The 19,023-nt window shown below is 36.1% G+C and overlaps 1 protein-coding gene across 3 annotated transcripts in view; it reads right to left on the bottom strand.

Annotated features, from left to right (window-relative positions):
• Positions 1 to 19,023, bottom strand: part of GRID2 (glutamate ionotropic receptor delta type subunit 2) — a 1,611,884-nt gene that overhangs the window by 1,470,055 nt on the left and 122,806 nt on the right. The window contains exon 1 of one of the 3 annotated variants that reach the window (XM_054682695.2): positions 7,804 to 7,989. The exons of 1 other annotated variant lie outside the window; for it this stretch is intronic. In XM_054682695.2, the coding sequence (XP_054538670.1) occupies positions 7,804 to 7,891 (88 nt within the window). In that variant the 5' untranslated portion in view covers positions 7,892 to 7,989. 3 annotated transcript variants of the gene reach the window in all.

Here is a 19,023-nt window from a genome sequence, read left to right as displayed (position 1 = left end):
ATTAGTCAACAGTAACACATTTACTCCATGTATCTGGGTAAAATACCTTGGAAGCCTCTTTACTTTCTCTGGATCTCTCCCACCTGGCTCATCTATCAGAAAATCCTGTTTTTCCTATCTTCACATTATGTCCACAATCTGATAACTGTACATTTAGCTAAGCTACCACCTTGATCCAATTTGCTATTGTTAATTTATACTTCTACTCTATCCAGTGCACTTAAGCAAAGAATGTTATCTTTCTAAAATATAAACTATTTCATATCACACATTTTATCTTAACCCAAATATACCTAGAAGATTTAAATACCTTACCATGGCCTGTAAGTCCCTACAGAATCTTCCTCAGTGCCCTCTCAGACCCCATTTACTTCCACTTCCTGCTTTTCTCACTGAACTATACTCCAATTGCCTTTGAATATATTTCTTAAGTAAACTAAGCAGATTTTCTTAGTGTCTTATCTCATGGCCGTCATTCTTGCTATATCCTCTGACTGAATTATTCTTCATCAGATATCCACATGGTTCACATCCTTTCTTTGGATCAAGTCTCTGTTCCAGTGAAAACATACTTTGTCACCCTTCATTCCCTCATTTTGCTTCATAGCATTTATCAATATTTGACATTACATCATATATTTTCTTATCTGGTTGCCTCTTCCATGAGAATGTAAGTTCCTTAAATACAAAAACATAGCTTGTTGGTTCAACATTTTAATTTTAGAGACTAAAAGCAATGCTTCATACAGAGTAAATTCAGAATAAAATGTTTGCTGAATAAAAGAATATTCTCCCAATTAGCACACATACTACATGTTGGTAGTAATGCTTATATTACCATACACTTTCAGGAATATTAACTTCTAGAATTATAATGACCTTATTAATGAAGCAAATATCTTATTTAAGCTTACTTATGAAAAAAATCAGGTACTCTGCTCAATAAAATGAGATTATTTTTTTAAATAGTACTTTTAATTATTTTAGTTTAAAGAAAAACATATGCGAATTGCTATTGTAATATAATTTATTACCTAATGTTTTTCATTTTAAAAATCTGTTAATAAGGAACTTGACTACAGAGTGATTTAAGAATATTTAAGACCATAAGTAGGCCTTTGGTGTTTAGCTTCTGGTGTTCACTTGGCTTCCCTATATCTACTCAAGAAGCTTTCGGGGTCAACTCAGCCTCAGCTTCACATTGATGACTACTTGGTGAACAACAGTAGGATAAAAGCATAAAAACCTGAAGCAGGAGTCCAGGATAGTGAAAAACTTTGAATTGGTTGCTTTCTTTATACTCTACTTTTGTTTGTAGTGATATAAAGCATATGTTAATATTCCTGATGCACTCCCAGTTTGCAAATTCTAAAGGCAAGTGTACATACACAATGATAGTTGATACATAAGACTATTCATCCCTCCAATTAGTGTTAAACACTAATTTTGCAGTGTTCTATAGGAGTGATGCTGTAGGTAACACCTTGGTACTAATAATAGACAAAACGAAAACAAAATCGAAAACAAAAAACAAATCCAGCTCTCTCAATCAGATACTAGTTATCCAGAATACCTGATGAAGAAATGTACATAATTCTTGTTTGCAACAAAGACATCTTCAATTTAAAGAGTTCTTAACTTGTGTAATTAAGATTTCATGTTCCTTATTTCCCCTTGTATTTCCTTTTTTGAAGGTCACTCTAAGGCAGCTATTAAATATAGCCACACTTGACTGTATCTCTTCTCCCAATTCCTTTCTGTTCCTCCTTAAATATAGCAATTGTTCTCCATTTAGTTCATATAATCTTAGAGATTAAATGAACATTAGTCTAAATCTTATTTTAGGGTTGATAAAAATGAAGACTAAAAATTAAATAACTTTCCAATGTATTCAATTAGCTATTTATAAATTGAGATTTAGTCCAATACCTTCTAAATTCTAATCCAGAATACTTTTTTTATTATACCTTAACATTGCCCATATGTTTGTCAAATTCTCTGAAATGTGTGTCCACATCAATATGCTAAAATTTGCCAATTTAATGACATGAATCCATAGATGTTCTAATAATCAATTCCAGAACTGTTTAGTATTTTTTCTTATCTTTTAGACATCTGTCTAATCATTTAATTTTCCAATAATTAATGAACTTTGGCATAGGGCAAAATCTAACATAAGACAAACCATTCATTCAGTTAAACTAGTGTTGCATGCTCTAATAATGTGAGTTTGCCAATGTTAAAACTAAATTATCAGATTAAAAGTTGCCCTAAATTTCATCCTCCATTATTCTTATAATGAAATATGCTAGAAGGAAGATAGTGCCTTTTTACAAAACAAATAAATTACTATGTGAGAATAGTTATGAGTTTTACATGAACAAATAAACCCTATAATTGTGGTACTTGTAGTGATAGTAGTGGTGGAGGTGCAACTATGCAAGGAATTGATACAATGCATACAATTAACCAGGCAAAAATTATCTGAAAACATATATGGTCATTCATAAAACTCAATGGTTGACATTATTTTTAGATGTATTTGTGTCCATGTGTTTTTTTTTCCCCACAACTCTATTTTCATATGTTTTGTCTCAAAAACAACAATCAGTTTGGGACCTCAAGTATCCCATAGGTAAGCAGAGCTACCACCGTTAGAAGCTGCTTAACAAACTACTTTATTCACTAATGTGTGTTTACTCCAGCAGTATTAAACACACTTGCATCCTTCCAGGTGTCTTAGATTTTATTCATAGAGAATAAGTATTCGTTTAAGAAGATATTTCTCTCCTATTTTAAATATGAGAAAAAAATTGTATCACTAGGTCTAGCAATCTAATTTGTTTAGAGGGTATCAGGTGTGTTGATATGTCCTAGCATTAAATTCTTACAAGAATAAGAGACAGGGATCATATTTATTTTTCTAGTTTGAAAATAAAAACTACCTATTTTCTTACAGCATCACAAACCTCATTAAAATGACATTTTTTTCTGAGAATTTTAAAAATATTTCATGTGGTTTTCAAGTAGTACTAAAAAAAAAATACAGCTCAGAATGCAGTGACACCTAATGGCAAAGATATCTTTATAGGCCATAAATGTATTTTCTAATAAACATTATACTATAGTAATACTTTCTAAGTATTGCTACTCACCAATATGCTGTCTGTAATCTAAAATATCATGATGATCCAATAGAAATGTGAATATCTTACTTTTTAAAATAAAGTCATATACGTAGGTGTAGGTGAAGAAAAAAAACTTCTAGATTAAAAAGTGTGCTTTTGAAATTGCAATGGCCCTTTAAGATAAAATTACCATATGATAAAATTAGCCTGAGATATCAGAATGGAATAAAATGTATCTTCCATCACTCCTAACAATTTCAATTGGCTTTTATTTTTGAATAAATCAAAAGTTAATCACCTGGATTTTTATTCCTATTTGGCTTAAAATTTATAACAGATATTTAGTGGATGTACATTTCACCTGGCATAGAAAGCAAAGGCCCTTAGTGTAATGGCTTATTAGTCATGTCATAGTTGGTATCTTTGATTAATAACCACATTGTCTAACTTAATACACACTTGAATTGTGCTTCAAATAACTGTATTAATGATACAGAGAAGAATAGTAAAGCCAAGTCCCTTAGTACATTCTAGACGTTTACACAGTTATCAAGAACTTCAGGAACAAACAACTACTATAAGTAGAAAAAGGATAAAATATCATTGAGACATCTTACACAATCCAAAAAATCCTTGAGGAGTCCTGGGGGTTATCATTAACCAATGCAAATCATGTAGTCAACTGAAAAAAAAAAATGGTAAAAGAACAGCACATCTTCTGGGAATGCTTTTATATGCTGTAATTGTCAAAATAATCCTTAGTGCAGAAGTAAGAATAACTGGTATTTTACATTTACAATCTATTATTGTTTTTAATGTGTTGACACCTTTTATTTACCCGATTTTGTACTTTAATTTGAACATTCTCATAGTGAAAATATTCTGTGGATTGTCTTAGGTTTCTCAAATATAATATCACAGCTGATTATGATTTCAGAGGATAAAGTATCATCTGTTTGTGAGAAAAACATGAATAAATGCATCTTTTCTACTCCATGTTGACATAAGGTATTTTACTATGACTGAAAACAACAAAAATATGCTAGTGATTTGTATAATATATGAATAAGTACACTGTTTGAGTGTTCCCTTGTAGAGATGTATAACTGAGGACAGCTAATTTACAATCAGTTCTGTGAGGACAGGAACCAGATAAAGAAAGGAGCATATAAACATGAGATCTTCCATAGTTGATATGAAGCAAAACACAAACTGTGCAGTTGACTGGAAATGCCACCTAATCCCTGCTTAATTAAAGCAGTGCTCTAAACTCCTGTTGTGTTTAGGGAGTAAAGAGTGTGGGACGACTGATGTATGAAGAAAATAGCAGTCAGCGTGGCTAATCTCAAAGACTTTGGAGCTTTCTAGCTACATAAATCAGAGCGACTTCTGAATAGCCTCATAAAACACAATATCATTGCCATTCCACTCACGACTTTTTGGTTCTTCCTACAGCATGCAGATCATTAGGAAACTTCTAAGCAATCAAGTAATGTGGGTCTGATGAAATTACTCAATCAATGCATAGGCTCAAAGTAGAGGCATAATTCAAAATTGCATAGTTTTTATATGTCAGAAGACCTTTCTTTAATTGGGGCAAAGAAGATCACAATGGAAGTGATTCATTTTTAAATACTATATGGTTGTGTATCTGTGTGTGGATGTGTATTAAAAATATACGTAATGATTAAATATTTTTAAATATTTGAAACTCAAAGTAATCATAAAATTGTGCATTTTTGACTAAAATAAATACATTTTCATTTCAATCATTATGGTTTAACCATTATGTTTCATCACTGTAGTGAATCAATAGGTTTAACAAAACATATTAGAGTTTAAAATGTGTAATTGACCTTATTAAACTACCGGCATGAGGTAAAAACTGAAGAGAAAGAGAGAAAGAAGGAGATGATTTTCATGTATATATAAGTTGGTTCAATACCAAAATAATTCAATATATAAAAAGCCTCTTAGAGCAGTGTCTTTTCATCTTTCCAGTTTGCCTGAACTACATATTGCAGCTACTTTCTGCTTGAACACATCACATGAGGCTGGGAAAACCTTTAATTTCTGCATATCTCCTTCCATCGCTAGAGGTAAAATATTCCCTTTCCCTCCAGTTTCATCACATTCATTCCTTCAGTCCTGAACTAATATATTTCCCCAGAAACATATTTCTCACATTAAATATTTAAATGAAGGCAATCACCTCCTAAAGAAAATTAATTATTTTCCTATTCAAACAAGTAAGGAAACTAATCCAATTCATGTTAACTGGTGCTTTACAATTTTAATATGGACATTCGGTTTTGAATTTACTATACTTTTGCTGAGAGTAGGGGTGGAGGCACTGAATTACACACATACTACCCGTCATCATTTTTTATTTTTTTAATTTAGGAGTTAATGTTTTTCGATATATTATAAAAGATAAAGTTTTTGAAACAATTTGCTAGCCTCATGACAATATTAGGTAGTCTATAAAACAGCTAATTATCTCACCTAATGTACTAATTATATTCAAGTCAAATTAATTGTCTCAGAAGTAACTATATCTGCTAGTAGGATATACACAGTTAATGTATACAACCAACTTTCTAAAGAAATCTGTAATTTGTACACAGTTACTTTTTTAATGTGATTATAGCCACTCTGACAGACAACAGTATACAAACTAAAAAATACAACAGTTTTGTTCTATTTTGAAACAGATGTCCAGACTGCATTGCAAAATAATATTTAACTAGTAAGGGATAGCAAAAGCTGTAGGTATTTGTAAATAATGTATTTATCATGCAGACCACAGAATAAGCGATTTAAAAAAAGCATTCTTCCACAGGCTTTCCCTCCTGAGAGATGAGGAGCCTACATCAGAAATCCCTAATCATACAATGAATATAAAGGTATTATGATTATATATCTGCATTCCTGCTCCAATAATTTACAACTAGATATAAATGTATGCCATTTCTCTAAAAGGAGCATAGTTCATTTCTGAACTCTATCAGAACATTGCTGAACCACTCAATGAGACCATAATTTCTTGCTGAAAAGTTCTGAATCTGTAGGCACTGTTAGCCCCCAGGCAAAACGGGATCCAGCAGGCAAGCTATTAGGGCTTGATTTACTTAATGCACAAACGCTAGGTTTTCTGAATCCTGACCTCATTACCCCTTGCACAGAGACAGACAGTTCTACTGATATAAATGATAGAGAATGGCAGACATGTTTACAAAGACAGCCTCTGAGACCAAGAGAGGGAGCCCCCTGGAGCGGAGGGGCTGGCCACTGTGGGCGCGCACGCTAGACAGAAATCCCTCGCTTGGGCGGGCACAATCGCCACCTGCAGCAGGTTCCCCTACCAGGAGTATGTGTACGTGCGTGTGTGTATGTGTATGTGTGTTGTGCGGTGGAGAAGCAGGGGTACAGAAAGGGGAGAAGCTGTGACCCATCTGTCGCCTCAATTTGCAGAACACCAAGCCATGCGTACAGATAAAAGTCCTGTGCCCAGAAAAATTCCCCCAAAGGGACCTCTCTGCAGCCCAGCAAAGAAACCTTGCTGGCTCGGTAAGCGAATTTCCGAAAAAGAAATCGTCGCATTAACGCAGAAAAGGCTGCAAGAGCCTGTCTCCCGCTCAGCTCTCACGGATTAGCAAGTGAGTAGAGTTGGAGCCTGAAGCTGCGAGCGCTGTGCATGATAATGACGCGCAGCCCCCCGCCCGCCCCTGCTCGCCGCGGCCAGTCCCGGCCCGTCTGGTTGCCAATAGGTGGGGCCACCAGCATCTCGGAGCCCGCTCGGCAGTCCTTCTCAGAGTCGCGGCCCGCAGTAGTCCCGGCGCCTTCGCTGTCTGCCTTGCGCGGCTACTCGGAGTTGACTGCGAGGCGAGGCGAGGCAAGGCGGATATCTGCTAAGCAGACCTCGGGAGCAGCCTGAGCGCATTCGCTTCCCCGCGTTTCCCAAGCGCCCCGGGGTCAGTTTCGCCGCCGCGCCAGGCCCCGGGAGCGTGTCCGAGGAGGCGAGGCACGCGACAATCAGTCCTTGGCGACACTGCCGCCAGCCCCTCCCGCCACCGTCTCAAAGACTACACGCAAGGATCATAAAGCCAAGAAGAAGTGAGAAGAGAGGGTGGCTGGGGGCGCATCCGGCACCCCCGTCACCATCGCACTAAGCTGCGGCGAACTCAGCCGACTCACGTTGCAAAACCACCTGTTCGATCCGAAGGGAGCTCCCCCTACCCCCCAGCCCAGTTCTTTTCATCTCACAGGTGACAGCTTCTCTGCTCCCCCAAAGATAAATTTTTAAATGGAGCAAATGTACATCCGGGAAAAAAAATATGGAAGATAAGAGTCAATTAAACTCCCTTTCCCCACACACTTAGAATCCCCCTGCAGTTCCCAGCACACACTCACACTCAGGTCAACTCGAGACCCCCACGCATCCAGCCACATTCCACGAATCACCGCAAAACAACAGCACAAGTCAGTCGAGGTTCGAGCATCCACATCCTTTCAGAAAACTGAGCAAGTGTGAGGGAAGGGTAGCGGGAAGGGGCAATGAACTGAAGCCACCTCCAACAAGACACACAGAGGGCGGAGAGGGGGAAAGCGAAGGGGAAACATTTGAGAACTGAAACGGTAAAAGTAACCACGAGCTGCACCAACCCTTTCTTACCGATGTGAATGATCGAATCCGCATTCGCCGAGTCCCAGGTTCGAGACCACCAGACGAACAAAACCAAGAGAAAGGGGAAAACTTCCATCTCCTCCTATGCCGATTCTCTTGGAGGATGGATTTTCTTCCAATTTTTTTTTTCAAACAGTCCAAAGAGTTTGAGGTCACGGTGGAGTTTAGCGCAGCTTTTTCTTTTTTTCTAAATTCCTATTGCCAGAGCAAAGCCTTTTATCGTCGCCGAGAAAGGCAGAAGGGAATGACAGAAAGAGCCCAGCCTGAGGAAACCTCCTTCGCAAAGCCGTGTCACTTGGAGGGGAATTTTGGCATCGCCAGAGTTGTTTGCAGTTTGGCTTTTGAAAAATATATCCAGCCTCTACTGCTCTTGGGCAGGGGGAGAGGCTGGGGCTCAGATCAGACCCATCGCTGCGCGGGGGCCGCGGGTCTCCGGTCCCAGCTCCGCTGCAACTTCCAACACCCCCCTCACGCCGGATGTGCCCCCTTCCCCGCACCCTCCCGGACCAAAAAAGACCCCCGCCCCCGCCCCTACAGCCCGCAGAGAATCACTGGTCTTCGCTGCCAGAATCTAAGTGGAAAGGAAAGATTAGGAGATTCCAAACGGAGCAGCCAGATTCCACCAGGGAGGGGGGAAAAAGCCCTCTCCAAGAGGGGTAGAAAAAGTGAACTTCAAGGTAATGCAGATAGTAATGCAGAGAAAATTCCCTTTCTGCGTGAGGCGCGGAACGCAGCTTGGCGAGGCGGGCCCGGGGAGCCGGTTTGCTGGGGCGCGGTGGCGGGGGAGTTGCGCCGGGCGCGAGCAGCGGGGCCGGGCCAGAGGAGGGAAGCCGCCGCGGGCTGCAGGATGCTTTTGGAGCGTTTCGCCTGGCGGGATGCAGGAAGCAAGGAGCGAGCCTGGCAGCTTCAGCACCAGCCCCACGTTGCCTAGAAATGGATCACCTAGGAGAAGGAGCGAGCCTGCGAGAGAGCGGTGCTGTCAGGCGGAGAGAGGGGGAAACCAAGAGAGGAAGAGCTTCTCTCTAATAACCACCTCCTCCCCCTATCTGCAATACAAGGGAGAAACAAAATAGTGCTCTCATTTCCCATGGAATCTTCAACCGGGACTGAGAAAAAGGCAGGACTGTAAAAAGACATTGAAGCTTTTTTTTCCCTTTCTTTCTTTTACGAGGTTAAATGCAACCTAAAAAAGCCACCCCACTTATTTAACCTTGCTATTCTCTAAGAGGTATCAGACTTTTTCTAGTCTTTGCCTGGAATTAGTCACATTGGTTGAAAACAAATTAGGGACACCTGGTCACTTAGGGAAATACAGACCTAGAAAGCTTTTAATGAGATTTCAATTATAAAGTTATAAAAAGGAGAGAACGTGCTAATTACCTTTTATACAATGATTTTTTTTTCTGTCTCCAGTGTATTTTTTAGGCAATCAGGATAGAGAAAGGTTCCTGAAATCCTTTCTATTGATAGAAATTCTTCTCTATCAGGATAGAAAAGATCTTGAAATTAAAATAAAAAAGCAGAATAATTAAATAAAACAGAAAAATGTTTCATAAACATTTGGTCAAAATATTTCATTGAGTAGCTTAATAACCTATGTAGATAAATTCCGAATGAGGAAGTTGGGTACTCTCTTCCATGGAAAAAGCTGAGGAAGTCCTGAATGACAGCCTCTCAGTCTCCAGTGAAAGGATTTTCTGCAAGCTTATTCCTTAAGATAAAATCCTGATCATTGTGACTTCTTTTCTTATAATGATTGACTTATGTCAATCTGGCCTCATTGCAAACTGAAGATTTGTTAACACAATCGAGTGACTAGTCGAGGTCAGGTATTAATATCATAATATTGTTTCAGTTATAATTGGAATTCTTTAGGAATGTTGGATGTGTGGATGTCAAGCTCATTACACAACCTTTCAAAGCCTTACCTCCAAGTTTGGCAAACCTCTTTTCCTCCCGTTCCCTCACTTGAGCCCTTCTCTCTAGCCTTCTGAATTGGGTTACTATTTTTCCAGACACAGTTGTACATTCTCACTTCTGGCTGTTTTCATTCATCTTGTACACTTTTTCCTGAACATTCCAGAAAATGTTTTGCTGCCATATTTTTACTTATGTTAATATTTCTGCTTGGAAAGCACGTATTTGTCCTCCCAACCACTCTCCTTCACCATCTCAAGGGCTAGTTCAAATTCCTTTTGCCCATGAAGTAGTGTCCAGTCCTTTAATGTGGAATAAATCCATCTATCTTCTATGCTGTCGTAACACACCCTATTTTGTATTAGAGTTAGACAGAACTACTACTAAGTTAGATCATAAATGCCTTGAGAGTGAAAACCAAAGCTCATTCACATTTTATTCAACACAGCATTTTACAGAGAACCCCTTTGTTGACTTGAATTTCATCACTTCCTTCTGAATCTGGAACAAACCAGTGCTTCCAAGAAGCATTCACTGATTAATTACTCTCAATTTTGATCATTCTCTTATCTTTTGTTTCCATTAGTAGACATTGACTCAATATTGATTATATTAATGTTGGTGTTAATGTCATTTTACTTTATAAAGTGTTTTGATGCAATTCCATAGATTATACTTTGCTTATTCAGATAATGAATTGAAAGAAGAGATGCACTCCCCATAGCTTCCTTCAAATATTATTTACAGTGACATTCTAAAAATTGGTAAGTCATTATGTATTCTATCAAGAAAAATTATAACCATTTAACATGGAAAGAACACCATGATATCTTAGAATAAGATAACTAGGAAGAACTTCAGAGCATTAACTAGTCCAGTCCTGGCTAATGAGTATCTGTCCTGGAGAAAGTCAAATATTGTATAGTCATATTCATACTATTTCCCCTCTTGGAAATGTTTTAGTGTACTGTGAGCAAAGCATTTTCATTATTCCCAAATCCTCCAGTTTAGTAGTTTTCAAATGTAGATTCACTTTGAAATAATCTGAGAAGCTTTTTAAAATGGTCACTTAAGGCTAATTTAATCAGAATCTCTGGAGTTTGGGACACAGCCTGTAATACATTCTAAAAGCCTCTATAGAGGGCTCTGCTATGCAGCCATAGTTCAGAATCACTGTTCTAATACTCAGACATTTAAATGAGTCTGGGTGACACATCACAAAAAGCCCTTAAGGTATAATGACCACTCCTGCCAATCAGAAGAAACAGTAGAACAACAAGTTTTGGCTTTCCAAAAGTTACACAAGAAAGTTAGTATAAATTTAACATTGGCTGTTTGATTTTTCAAGAATAACAATCAGTCTTTTTACTGTTGAAATAATTTCTACATTCAATGATTCCTAATTAATAAATATATAATAAATATATATTAACTATATTTTCTACTATTTTAGAAAATTGTCTGTCATAATGTAATATGTAGTTAGCTGGATACAAATATTTATAATGTGTGAGTTAGATGTTAAATTCCAGAAGAAAAAATATGAATTCACTAGCTGTGCATATTAAATGTTTTAATGACAGCTATCTGTTGGTCTCATTAAGGCTGCTTAACTTTAATTCAAGCCTTATTATATGGAAATAAGTGATGTACCTGGCCCACTGTACTTAAATTCAAACCTTGTGAAATTCTGGCATGTATTGGCAGGAAAATACCCTCATTAACTAAAGTTTTATAACAAATGATTAACTATTTAAAATAAAATGTAAGTAAATCATGTTTGTTGAGTTTATTCTTCCAAGGTGGAGACTGTTACTTCATTCAGGCATTGATCATGATTTGAACATCAATTATTTGAAGAAATGATAGATTATCTGAACTACCCCAAGATTTAAACTAATATGCCTATTTTTCTTTGAAAAACAGAATTTTTGAGAAAAACTGATTTGCATTGGTGGGGGAACTACAAATGCTGACTGCTTCAATCATGCACAATTGTGGAAAGAAAGCAAGGTAATAGAATAGAAATTCTTGGAACATATAATTATTTCATTTTCACTGTTAAAACTGCTAAGAATACCAATGCTTAAATTTTAAAAATCAGCTGCTCATTGTTATAACAGCAGTAAATCAACTTACATTGGTCAATTTTAACGAACTGTTCAATTATATTTTAATGACTCATGAGTTTTATTTTGTTTTAGTATAAAGATCTATGCATTTATGAGTCAACTTATTTGAAACTTAAAAGAGTTGGTTTTTAAAATAATATCATCAAAATGGGACACAATAAATTCTGATCATTATTTCTAATTCTTTATGATTATATTATTCATATTACAAATATGGCTAGTCACACAAAAGATTCCAAGTACATTTCAACCTTAATATGAGCATGAAAGGAAAACTGTTAAAAGGCAAAGACTGATATCTATAGATGCAAGTAGTTGTGATAAATGGCTGTAAAATTGTAATTGGGATATTTATTTGCAGATGTGAAAACATAAATTCCCTTTGGTTGAGGGACTGAAAGAGTAACTTTTGTACTCAGCACATCAAAGAAGTTCAGAGCTCATTGAGGCTTCAGGGGCTTTCTCATTCAGTGTCTTGGTTTTCTAGACAATGATGGGAAAATTGAGTTCCAGAAGTTGTACTAATATTTGTTGGAAGGCTTAAACTTAGAAAGCACATGTTTTGACTTTTAAATAAGCTTTGAAAAAATACTTAAATTACATATTCCTGTATAACATATTTACACTGGCCTTATCTTGACCTCATTTTTTTCAGGTCAACTTCACACTGACTTACCACTTACCACTCTGTCAAACTATTTTGTCTGTGACACTAGTGGAAATCTTATCCTCAGTAATAGCTTATATCTCTCCCTTCCCTTCATTCGCCTTCCCTCCCCCCTCCCCTCCCCTCCCTTCCTTCTTTCCTTCCTTCCTTCCTCTCTTCATCTCTCCCTTTCTTCTTCCCTTCCCTTCCTTTCCTTTTCCTTCCCTCTTCCCTCCCTTCTAAAATAAACTCATAATCTCTTTCTTCTTTTCAAAGCTTTCTGTAAATCTATGAAACTGTAAATCTATATGCCCTATCAGACAATGCCATATTATCTTCTAACTCAATTAGATATAAATTCTAATACAATTTTGCAATTTAAATGATTAATAAATATGAATGCTTTACCAAACTTATCTGTTATTAAGGTTGATTCAAGTGAAAAACTTCTAATTTTAAAGTTTTCTTACTGTCTATACATTGGCAATGATACTGAACTTTTAGAAACAGGGATTCATTAATAGTCCTTTTAGGTACCTTATCTTTTCTGTCCAAATGTTGATGTGGCATTTCAAGAGAAATGTTGATAAGCATCAAACAACTGATTGATGGAGAACAAATGATGACTTTAACCCAAAAGGGGCACATTATTGAGATTGGCCCCTCAATACATTATATCCTGTCCCCACAAGATGGCAGCCATGCTTGATGTAGATTTAATCAGCTTACTTTTTGAATGTCTCTACTTTTAACAATTTACAAGGATATTATTAACTCATACTAATCAAATAGCTATAATGAAGCAAACTTTATATTTTAAGGTTTTTTTTGTTAACTTGAATTTCTGAAGTTTTATTTCTTCTGGTTCTCCTAAACCTTTCACATAGAAGTAATAGGTTTCTATTAGAAGGCTCCAATAAATATCTGTTTTATTCATATTTTCTCTAGTTTGATCACTTGCTTAGGAATTAAAGACCAATAGAACGATCTTTAATAATATGCCACTCACTCCTGAGTTAAAGGATGGTTAGAAAACTGAGACATTATTTTGTGATTCAAATTTCTGGTATAAATATTAAAGTTTCAAAAATGAGTTAATATAACTATTTGCTTTTTAAAGAATACATATCTTATATATCTTGAAATAAGAAATTACACTTTGCCATGGGAAAGAAATTTTCTGTCAATTATTTCACTGATCTTTTTCATGTGGCATATTAGTTGAGGCAAATGACTGAGTATATCAAAAGCCAAAAACAATTGTATTATGTCAACTATAGTGTACATTAGCATTTTAAATCCTAAAAAAATCAAATTTTACTTTCTCATAATTAACTTTTATTTACAACATTTTTTGTAACATACTTGTCTAGACACATAAGTGGCTCCATATAGAGTATACTTATGGAATATGCCACAGATAAACTGTACATTTTGGTACAAAATATATTGTATTTTATAGTAGCACAAGTCATGAAGAAAGTGTAAATAGAGAAACAAAAGCTTGATTTATATACATATGTATAATATATATATATTGACTTTGAAGATTTTAAAGGAGTCATAGAAAACATTTCATTTCTTAGTGGATAGCTACATAATTTATTTAGAATTAAATACAATAGATTCCTTATTCCTCATTGGTTCTGCAAATTGGTGGTGAATTTAAGCATTTAACAGATTATGAATAGATGAATGAATTAAGGAGTGAAGAAAAGGATAAAATAAAAATTTTTTAATATTGTGGAATATTACCCATGCGGCATTAATACAAAATCATCTTAATTCCAAAATAAACAGATAACTGAGGTATCAAAGTTTTCTGTTCATAAGATTATTTTGCCTATTTATCAGTCCCGTAGTTTACAACACAAATAGTGGTTATTCATTTGGTCTAGAACAGATGGAAGATATTTTCAAAGGGTTCTTTGGAATATGTCAATAAAAATTATCTCAGCAATAGAAGCCAAAATATGAATCTCTGCCCAAATTTAACTTGAACTATTTGTAGTATGGTTTATGTGACTAAAGAGAATGCTGAGTTGGGGGTGGTTGGACACTAAATTTAGGGTTAGATTTCACAGAATTTACCTGAAGTTTGTTAATATAAAATTACATTGTCAACATTTTGTTTGCTCTCCTTTTTCTAAACTTTGCTGCTTTTTCACATTTTTTATTTCATCAAGAGAGTTTAACTATAATTAGACACAACAAAATCAAAATTGTGAAAATAAGACAATATTTAAACATTTTTAAATGCCAGTGTGTTTAAAAAATATCTAAACTAGCATTTCCCACATTGAGCTCTATGGAATACTGTTCATGGGAAAAATAAAAAAAAATAAAGGAGGCTTCGTGGTCACATAAGATTGTAAAGTGCTAAATAGATATTTTCTTCTCTTACAGATCTACAGTGCAAATTAATATATTAAAAGTCAAGAGAAGTCTACTAGGAAACAAATCATTAACCTGTATTTAACCTAGTATATCCCAAATGTTTTTAGCCCTCAATTTCCCTTTTTATAATACATACTGAACACTCTTTGTTACACTGTTGCAATGCATTTTCTAAATTCCAAAAGTAAAATTATTATTTTTGTTGTTGTTGTTGATTTCTCTTCTGTTTTTTGATATTTCTATTAGCCAGATCACAAATCTGTATGCTGGAATATCATATCTGGAGAGAAATTCTGGTTTGTGCTGTAATAGAAATTTCTAATCTCCGTTTTGAACTTCTGTGATGGAAGAAAGATCTATCACTAAGCAATAAACATGTTTTCATTTTAAAATGCTTTATAGATTTTTGCTTATGATTAGGATATAAAAATTTAAAAACATTGTTGTGATCCTAACAGTTAGAAAATACTGGATGATATATAAAAATATTATTTTTCTTAAACCCATCAGACAGCTGATGTAATGAGACAACAAAGTAAACTGAGTTCCAAGAAGTAGAAAGCACCTTGGATGTGAGACAGGACATTAAAATTGTTTCATTTTATCAGGGCACAGAAGGGGCTGCTGTAGAAGCACATAAGAAAAAAGCAACCCAAATTTTAATGAATTCCTAAAAGCTTAATGTGGATTACAAAAAAATTAAAACACCTGGGAACACAAACACAGGACATTTTCATTCAATTATAAACTAGTCTATAGATCTTCACAGGAGTTCATGGGAAAGAATGAGGACCAGGGAGGATCGCTAAATGCTAAAGGTATGATGGGGGTAGAATAGCTTCAAACTATAGTCCACTTTCCTGCACCCTTCACTGTAGGTAGAAAAAAGCTTTAAGCTGATTAGGGAGGAGCAACAAACTGTCTTATCCCCAGATCCCAGGCAAAGATCCAGTGCTCTGTGGATCAAAGCAAAACTCATCAGCTTCTGCAGAAGCGTTAGTGAACCTTTCTTTCTGACATCAAGCAAAGATCACTGTTTGGGGGAGAGGGAATGAATCAAAATTGTCTTACCTTATGAAAACTTTTATGGGTCAGGATACTATGATGATATAAAGCAGAGGTGTACTCTTGCTGGAGGCAAAGAGGGGAAAAAAGTATCTCTCCTGTTTCAGATCCTTCAGAGATACAAGTCTGAATATAGTCCTCTTGGGGAGGAGAGAGACAAGAATAATAATAAAACCCTATTCCTGATACTCAGGCACATAGATGTTGTCTAAGACTGAACCTGCACCTGAAGAACCAAAAGTTTGCTTCCTGCCTCCGTAATGAGTTTAGGATTGAATAAAAAGCAACAGCAGTCTACTTAGAGAGGAAAGAGTATGGATATAGAGACCCTCTATTTGACACAGTCCTGCAATGGATTCTGAAAGGGAGGGAGCACAAAAACTGATAGAAGCCACCAACACCACAGTCCTCACTCAGTCATGTGGTTCAACCAGCCCACACTGAAAAAATTAGAAGACTGGCTGGCAATGAGGGTGAATATATGAAAACAAAGCCCAAACACAACTCAATTATTTACTACCACCCTAAGAGAGGAAGAGTTGTATACATTTCTGGCTATGAATGTTCCTCACCTCGGTCTTTATTGTTCTTGAATTCACAATGTTTAACATCACTCAAAAATTATAAGACAAACAAAATAGCAAGAAACAAACAAGCCATTTTCCAGAGCTAAAACAATCAATAGAAGGAGTTTGAGCTGTTAGTCAGATGTTAAAACTATCAGTCAGGGGATTTATAAAAACTATGATTTGCATATCTACTACTATCTGATCTTTGACAAACCTGACAAAAACAATAAATGGGGAAAGGATTCCCTATTTAATAAATGGTGCTGGGAAAACTGGCTAGCCATATGTAGAAAGCTCAAACTGGATCCCTTCCTTACACCTTATACAAAAATTAATTCAACATGGATTAAAGACTTACATGTTAGACCTAAAACCATAAACACCCTAGAAGAAAACCTAGGCATTACCATTCAGGACATAGGCATGAGCAAGGACTTCATGTCTAAAACACCTAAAGCAATGGCAACAAAAGCCAAAATTGACAAATGGGATCTAATTAAACTAAAGAGCTTCTGCACAGCAAAAGAAACTACCATCAGAGTGAACAGGCAACCTACAGAATGGGAGAAAATTTTTTCAATCTACTCATCTGACAAAGGGCTAACATCCAGAATCTACAATGAACTCAAACAAATTTACAAGAAAAAAACAACCCCATCAAGAAGTGGGCGAAGGATATGAACAGACACTTCTCAAAAGAAGACATTTATGCAGCCAAAAAACACATGAAAAAATGCTCATCATCACTGGCCATCAGAGAAATGCAAATCAAAACTACAATGAGATACCATCTCACACCAGTTAGAATGGCGATCATTAAAAAGTCAGGTGCTGGAGAGGATGTGGAGAAATAGGAACATCTTTACACTGTTGGTGGGACTGTAAACTAGTTCAACCATTGTGGAAGTTGGTGTGGTGATTCCTCAGAGATCTAGAACTAGAAATACCATTTGACCCAGCCATCCCATTACTGGGTATATACCCAAAGGATTATAAAACATGCTGCTATAAAGACACATGCACACATATGTTTATTGTGGCACTATTCACAACAGCAAAGACTTGGAACCAGCCCAAATGTCCAGCAATGATAGACTGGATTAAGAAAATGTGGCACATATACACCATGGAATACTATGCAGCCATAAAAAATGATGAATTCATGTCCTTTGTAGGGACATGGATGAAGCTGGAAATCATCATTCTCAGCAAACTATCACAAGGACAAAAAACCAAACACCGCATGTTCTCACTCATAGGTGGGAATTGAACAATGCGAACACATGGACACAGGAAGGGGAACATCACACACCGGGGCCTGTTGTGGGGTGGGGGAAGGGGGGAGGGATAGCATTAGGAGATACACCTAATGTTAAATGATGAGTTAATGGGTGCAGCACACCAACATGGCACATTTATACATATGTAACTAACCTGCATGTTGTGCACATATACTCTGAAACTTAAAGTATAATAACAAAAAAATATATATGTTAAATGATATAGTGGTAAAGGTTAAGAACATAAATGAAAAGACAGAGATTTCAACAAAAAGATGAAATCTATTCAAATGAATCAAACAAAAATCCCTGAAATTTAAAACAACAACAAATCATGATATCTAAATTGAAGAATTACTTTGAGGGGCTTGTCATTCCTGAGGAAGAAATTTGTGAAATTTAAAGTGGGTTGATATAAACTATCCAAAATAAAACCTAAATATAATTTTATTAAAAAGCTCCCCAGAGTATATAAGAGCTTTGAGACAATATCAAATAGCCAGACATGTGTGTGTAATTTGATTCATAGAGTAAAGAAGAGAATGAGAGAGAAGAAATACCAGAAACATTATAATGGAGGATAAGTTTCCAAATTTATAAAGAAGAAACCAGAGATCCACAAAGCTCAAATCATTTCAAGCAGGATTTTTGAAAAATACGAAAATAAACAAAAAGACTTTGGGAGATTGTGTGGGAAGGCATGATTGGTTTTGAAATGTGAGGACATGATACTTGGGAGGGACCGGGACAGAATGATATGGTTTGGCTTGTCCCTACCCAACTCTCATTAGGATGGTAGCTCCCATAATCCTCACATGTCATGGGAGGAGCCTGGTTGAAGGTAATTGAATCATGGGTCAGGTTTTTCCCGTGCTGTTCTTGTGATAGAGATTGAGTCTCACAAGACCTGAGGATGCCTTTGCTCCTCTTTTGCCTTCTGCCTTGATTGTGAGGCCTCCCCAGCCATGTGAAACTGTGAGAACATTAAACCTCTCTTTCCTTTATAAGTTACCCAGTCTTGGATATGTCTTTATTAGCAGTATGATAATGGAATAATACACCAGAAATCCACAAAGCCCAGATAATTTCAAGCAGGAATTTTTAAGAATACAAAAAAACAAACAAAAAGCACCTAAACACATCATAAACTTTGAAAAAAACAAAAATGAAGAGCCAATTTTGAGAGCAACCAGAGAAAAAAT

The sequence above is a fragment of the Pan troglodytes genome, chromosome 3, assembly GCF_028858775.2.
Source record: "Pan troglodytes isolate AG18354 chromosome 3, NHGRI_mPanTro3-v2.0_pri, whole genome shotgun sequence".
Lineage (NCBI taxonomy): Eukaryota > Metazoa > Chordata > Mammalia > Primates > Hominidae > Pan > Pan troglodytes.
The sequence above is the reverse complement of the archived record's forward strand: the minus strand, read 5'-3'. Positions and strand labels throughout refer to the sequence as shown.